Source organism: Amia ocellicauda, chromosome 11, assembly GCF_036373705.1.
Source record: "Amia ocellicauda isolate fAmiCal2 chromosome 11, fAmiCal2.hap1, whole genome shotgun sequence".
NCBI classification, from domain to species: Eukaryota; Metazoa; Chordata; class Actinopteri; order Amiiformes; family Amiidae; genus Amia; species Amia ocellicauda.
Window position 1 is genome coordinate 35,837,651 of NC_089860.1, and position 7,237 is coordinate 35,844,887.

At 43.9% G+C, this 7,237-nt stretch overlaps 1 protein-coding gene across 1 annotated transcript; it reads right to left on the reverse strand.

The window, feature by feature from the left end:
* Positions 1-438: 438 nt before the first annotated feature.
* Positions 439-7,018, reverse strand: LOC136763590 (endothelin-2). The gene is made up of 5 exons (XM_066717700.1): positions 6,847-7,018; positions 5,245-5,395; positions 4,508-4,621; positions 3,188-3,286; positions 439-2,898 (listed from the first exon to the last, which is right to left on the reverse strand). Exons 1-5 carry the CDS (start codon positions 6,908-6,910, stop codon positions 2,805-2,807), a joined length of 522 nt encoding a protein of 173 aa, XP_066573797.1. The 5' UTR covers positions 6,911-7,018; the 3' UTR covers positions 439-2,804.
* Positions 7,019-7,237: the final 219 nt, after the last annotated feature.

The window sequence follows — 7,237 nt, forward strand, 5'->3', positions numbered from 1 at the left end:
ATAAACTCATCAATCCTCCCCACCAGGGCAGTTCAATATGGTTTAGTCTGTTGATGCCCGATCCCTTTAAGGAAACGTGAACCAGTTAGCAGAGCAAAGGAGCAAAGTCAACATTGAATATTATCTTCATCAGCGTGAGAGTTTATGGTCTGTGACCTGATTTTAAAAAAGAAAAGAAAAAAAAGTAGTCTCTTCGAAAGTAATTGATTACGGATTAATATATTGATTCTGGAAGATACCTTCCAAAGCATTAAAGATAAAAACGTATCAGTAAGATTTTGTTTTGAGTTTATCAGTAAGATTAATGACCTATATTGAGAATGAACCTAACAAAGCTGGCTGTAGGGAGACCGAGTGTCAATAACAAAGGGTGAAATGAAACATCTTGGGTGTGTGTGTGCATTCAATTATAGTAATAAAGAAAACACAAACATGATGTTACAATTAAATACATTTATTATAATCAAACACCTTGTCATGAGTAATACATCGACACATTATGAATAGAAACAAGAATAAATCAGAATCCATTATATAAATAAAATAAATATCAGCAGGACTTCATTGGCATCAATACATCAAACGAGTGAAATGAATGAGAAAACTCTGATAGAGTATCTGCTCTAAATCAATGTCTTTAAAGACTCCTTGTTTGCTCCTTGAAAACGCACGCCTTGAACAGACAGCAGTAATGAACACACTCAATAAATAACACTGAGATTAAAAAGCACAAATATGCAACGCACTTGACATTCCAGTACAATTTCAGGAACTTGAACAACAAACAAAAAAACCCTGAATGCTGTCCCCTGTAGAAGAATGCTGCTTTCGAAAACAAACACATTCCACCACCAAGTTTGCTTTTTGTTTTTCTTTGGGGGGGTAATGAGGACATGACTTTTCCATATGGCTGGAACAATTAAAAAGAAAAACATTACAAGAAAAACAATTAAAAGCTTTTTGGCAGGGCTGCTACCATTGAAGGCTCTCCACCGTTCGGAGCAATCAAGATATTGCAGCCCTGCACGGGATGTTTCCGTGGCCACAAAAGCCCTCACATTCATCCTCGGTGGGTCGAGAGAGATTACAGGCCGAGGCAGCAGGGACAGATGGGCACTGCCACATGTCTAACTGTATAAAATGGGAGGTAGGTTGAACCCCGAACACTCAATCATCAAAGCTGGGGGATCAGGAGTGGCTTCAAATGATTTCACTCCCGTGTTTCATGCGCTATATTAATATCCAGGATTACCCATCCCGGGGCTAGAACTATGAAGCCGAAGGTGATGAATGAAGTACTTAAAGGTGTGAAGTAATTTTAAAAGCCTCTCCCTTATAATTAGCTCCTCGCAGTGGAGGGCGTTCTCCATCAAAGCGTGCAGATAGATATGTAGCGGGCTGTCGAATGCAGCTGCGAGTCAATTGGCACAGAGACACAAACCTAATAAATAGCCACTCTGTAAATGGCTCTTGATTACACAGCTTTGACATTAACTGTGATGTGTAATGATGGCCCTGGTGTTGTGTTGTGCCCTGGGCAAAAACACACCTGACTTTCTCACACAGCAGACCTCACACTGTCAACCCATCTTTCTGCTGAATGCTGAGTACAAGCGTGTAATAATAACATGAAATTGGATGTTCAACACACTTCTACCAAGAGCATCAAATACTGGGGGTTGTGTTTTTTTTTAATGATCGCTACATCTAAAGAAATTAAATCATAATAACAACTCTTATCTCCCCCTGGAATTCAATCCAGAATATAATGAGCAGCTTTTGAGAGCCTCTGATAATTTCAGTCAACATATACAATGAAATAAAGAGCAGCAGCAGGCCATTTGAGAATTGCGACAAAAGCGATTTGACATTAAATACGATTCCTTCATATGGCTAATGTGTTTCCTTGTACAGCATATATTCCTCTATATGATTCAAATACATTCAAGTAATTCAAGTAATATCCACAGGTAAGTAGCTTCTGAAATATTATAGTCATGATCCTTGTTGGCGGAGAATGTGGATATTTTCTAACAATCTTTCCTTCTGTCCTCTGTTGCCCAAGATCAGACACAGACCTTTTAAATCGCTGTTGTCTGTTGGCCTGTGATCACACTGAAGCTGCTGAATATTGAGCAAACTGATCTCATAATAACCTGCCTCAGAGGATCTCTAGGACACCAGTCAGTGAGTTAGCATTACACCCGCTCTTCCCTGTGTACAGATGTCTGTATTTCACTGTAGGCACTACCAATTCCTAAATTCCCACAGCGCTTTCCTCACAGCTAACAAATATCACAGAGTATCTCCTTCCCCATTACTGTACACAACACAATGTCTCCTGCCTTCCTATTCAGCAGTGACAGGGACACTGTTTTGGACCCTGTTCCTCGTGGCAAATGGAGGAGGGGGAAAACACACACCCACAGTCTACGGTAGAGTTTCAGAAAGCGTCGACAGCTCAGCTCGAGAACTTCGAACAAGTCTTGGAACTCGAAGGAATTCCGGAGACGTTCTCCTGGGAGCTGCTGTGTTTTCTGTGCTGGGGACCCACTGCAGTGACAGAGTCCAGTAAATCAAACCCAATCGTCCAGTGCGGTCCCGTTCTGAAACAGTTTGTTTAAAGTGTCCCATCCCTGCGGTGGAGGGTTGCCGCAGCAGGCGCAGTCCAGAGCGCCGTGTGGGGCCCGACTCCTCGCTGGTCTCAGGCCCCCGCTGGCCGACACGAGAGCTTCGTCGAGACTCTCGCTTGGGATGATTTCCTGTCACCCGATGGTTGTTTCTGGCTTGCCGGGCTGCTGCCTTTATCGGATCAAATTCCACCACTGAAGTTTGGATGATTTCTTCTTAGGCGAAATTCCACGCTCAGCAGCCTTGACATTGGCCTTGATAGCATCCCTGAAAAAGGAGAGACACGTTTGAGTACAAGTGGATCATGCAATAATGGCCGCCTTGTTTTCAGATCTCATTGCGGAACTCCTTGAACAGTATAGTTCTGTTTTCTTGATGCTTTTGTATTGTTTTTCTTTTTCAATAAAAAAACTACAACTGCATAATTTAGTCACCGAAACTCTTTTTACTAAACTCCTCCGAAAAATTAACTCCATGCCCTGTTTTCTGCTTGCTATCCCCCATTCTTGAAAAGCCTCCGCAACGTCTGTCCTTTGTTCCACTGCCGCACGCTTACCTGAAGGCCGACAGGAGGCGGGAGCTGGGTTTGCGTGCGTCTGCAGTGTTTGGGGAATGTGCGGACGTGCCCCCATTCTGCTGAGCCGTGTTTCTGGTGCTGCAAACACAAGGAGAAGGAGAGACGTTTAGGAACAGGGTTCTGCCGTTACAACCCAACAAGTCACAATAGTCACACCCCAAGGAGCTGCAGCCCGTGTAACACTACACTACAGCTGGACACGGATTAACGCCAAACAGGGAAACACACGCTCTTTTTGTGCGCCTGATTTTGTTGCTGAAGAAACATTATTTAAGTCTCTAAACATCACTCACACCCAGGCAGGGAAATCTGGATTTTCAATGGGATCTAACATTTAAAGAAAGAGAGAATGTACCCATTAAATATGTTGAATAATGCTGGCTGGATAATTGCTTAGCGTGTGGATAAGCGTGACACAGCACTGTTTTGGGTTTGTTATGAAACTATGAATACATCATACATCATCTTGATGTGAATTGACTTGGAAATTAAACCTCAAAGCCCTCAGACACACGCTACGCTGGTGTAATTTCAGACGGCTGTCAGTTTCACGTTTTCTGTTATTTTTTTTTAATTCCCTCGCAAGCTCCAAACCTAGTGTTGACACAATCGCTACTGTATCTCAAGGGCGCGAACGCACGGCTCATGTTCAAGAATGTCCCTGTGCCCGGAGCGATCCGACAGGCAGACAGGGAGACAGGTAGACACAGGGTTGACTATTCCCCCTTCGGCGCTCAATAATCGTTTAACCCGCCACGCCTCTACACTCCCTTACAAAACATTCAAGGAAAAAATGAAAAAACAGGCTAAAATTAGCAACCCTTGCAGACGAATCTGATCTTTTGACATGACACCCTCGGCTCAAAAAGCAATCAGCATCTGCGTCAGAGTTTTGACATGTTCCCTTGCAATTGCTGATGTTTTTTTCAAATACCTTACACATTAAAAAGTTTAATGAGATTTATTTTATATATATGTATATCTGTATCTATCTATCTATATATGTACAAACAAACTCTGTCCCAGCATGCTTTTCAGGATTTTTCTCACGCCTTGGTAGACTGGGATACACCCCATACCCTCAATTAATTGGGAAGTGAACACTCTGTTTGTTATCTTGAGAGAAAAGTATTGCAACAGGATAGATATGAGTTTAAGACTCAAGTGTGGGGCCAGTCAGTCCCCCAGGGTCACTGCTGACATAGAGGCCTTTGCAGCGAATGAGAACAACACAGCAATGGGAAATTGAGTGCACTTTTGAGGAGTGTGCGATGTCCTCGGAGTGGAGAGTGAGCTCACCTGGAGTGGCAGAAGCCTGCGCAGGTCTGGTCACCCCCGTGGGCGCACTGACACCGGCCCAGCGAGCGGCGGCGGCGTGAGGGCGGGGCACCCAGGCCATAGGGTATAGTCTTACTGTGGGGGGAAGAAAGAGAGAGCGAGAACATTGTTAGAATACGTCGTGGTTAGACGTCATTAAACACGCATTGTTCAGATCTACGACAGCATTCAGACCGATCGGGAATTTCTCTCCTGGGGCACAGTGACCATCCCTTTCTACTTCTTCTAACCAGCCGAACAATTGCGTCCTCTCAGAGACATCTGAAAACGTTCACACTAGGCACCGGTGCACTTATTTGCTAGGTACAAAGTCAACCAGTGTAAGACGTAATCACCGCATTAATCACTGCATGTGAAAGAATAATCGACTGCTCTATGAGTTACCGGAACAAACAGCCTGTGGCATTTCTGGACTTCACCGTTCAATTCTTGAGCTTTACCTTGTACTGGCACTGCATGACATATTTCAGTTATAGTATTTGAGTATTTTAGGTCTGATTTGTCATTAGACAATGCAGAGCTCTTCTGTTCTGCTCATTCACTGGGTTTCAGATTTGATCCCTGGATCGCTACTTTGGACGTCTTGGGCAAGGAAAGTGCATGCTGGGTATTAAACTGTGCTTCATGGGGGTGTGCTAGATTTCTGCAGGGCTGTTCCCCAGTAGGTCTTTCTGTGGCAGCTTATGACGGACCCTCACCTGGGAGTATTGACCCAGATGATGTCCAGGTGGCAGAAGTAGATGCACTCAGTGTCCAACCAGTTGTTGCAGGAACAGCGTTTGACCCGGACTCTCTGGGAAGATGGTTGGGGGCTTGGGTCAGCGTCTGCAGACACAGGGAGACTCAGACCTGTGGTCCAGACAGAGAGAGAGAGTTGATGAGTGAATTTGGTTTAAAACAATCATTTGTCTGGTGATCATTCTCCCAACTTGTCCCAACTGGTCCTCTGATAATATTGAGCCCTGTGGTAACAGCGATGAACACTTAGTCAGATCAACCTAGTCTCATAGCATAGCGTTGAACATGGTTTAATTCTACTGAAATTCTAATGAAGGATGATGTGATGACTTCTTTCTACAGTTAATACTTTAAGGTGATAAAAACACGTATCGACCTCACCAGGGAAAAATGTCTGCAGATAAGTTATGTTTAAAGTATGGCTCAAAACAAACGAAATACACAATAGTGGAGCTGGTTTGTTTTGGCACAGGGCTTTATCTTCGGCCGCTTCAGATTTCTACGCCCGTAGTTGTCCTGGCAGATCTGACTCAGTATAAAGAGAGTCACAATCTCATGTAAACATTGATATCACGGCTCAGTATGAAATTAAAACGCTATCAAAGAAAAGCAACTATATGGCTATCAACACTTGTTCTACCCAAGAGCAATATTATTCCAAGTAGATAAATCTGAACCAATATAATAATGATAAAAAATACAGCCATCAGCATTTCCAAACTCAGTGGATTTTAAATTCGCTGCAGTTTAGTATCAGAAAACCTGGAAATTTAGCAGATTTGTTAACATATATACATATGCATGCATTACACTCAGACCTCACCGAGAGTGAGAGGAGACCTGATCATTCTTCTACGTTGACTATTGTTATTGCCCTATTAGTGTAACATTTGCACAACATACACAGTGAGAGTGAACCGTGGCGACACAGGAATGCGCGAAGGAATTTAAACAGCTTAACAACTTTTCAGTGGAACTGCCGCAATAATCACTCTGCCGTCACTCAGTCGAGTCACTTCAATCAACGCTGCTAATGATCTCTGCTAAATGACAGGTTTCCCCCATGAATCATCTGCCGGCACACACTGCACCGTCAACTGAGTTACACCGACCGGCGCACTGACCCAGTTATATACAATGGTGAAGTGGAATGCAAAAGATGACAAGAACATTTATTAATGAAAAGTAAAAATACTAGTGAGAAAAACTGGCAGTGGCTTTCGAGTGTCCTGCTATTTATGCAATTTGAAGAAGGTACTCTTTATAACCAGAGCCAAGCAATGAGGCATCTTTCCACACTTACATACATATTCACTTGCAAAAATGCATGGTTAAAAAATCACTTCACTACACATCTAAACATCTGCAAAATACAGCAACTATAAGACAGAAAAAACAACAGTTTCACTTTATCTGTGACTGCAAAACCACACAGAGAGAAAAAGCTACTGCTTCATATGTCTCCCTGTCCTTTAAAGATTCTCTTGTGATCCACACACACATCTATACAATCGATCCTGAAGAGGCATCTGTACAATCAATAGAAAGAAAGCTACACATACCTTCCTGCAGAGAGGTGCCCAGGGTAATGGCCAGTGCCAGGAGTCCATGCACGGAGAGAGCCATGTCTTTGTTCAGCGCTGCTGGAGAGTTCAGTAAATCCTGAGTGTGGAAGTGCACAGTGAGAGCTCCTCAGCCGGTGGCTTTGCAGACAGGTGTTTGTCTGAAGCACTGCTCTGCTGCTACCCGGTATTTATAAGTCCTCCTTCTCTGACCTCGCACACTCAAGCCCCACCTCTCGGCTCTGGCAACATGTGTTACACAACCTCCCGCCTCCCCGTGCTGCTGCATCATGCTCTGCACTGCACAGCTGTGGACAGGCCAGGATTCCCATTGTCCCGCGTGCCAGACGCCTGCAGGTCACTGGGGCAGTGGGGAAAAGGGGGGAACGGA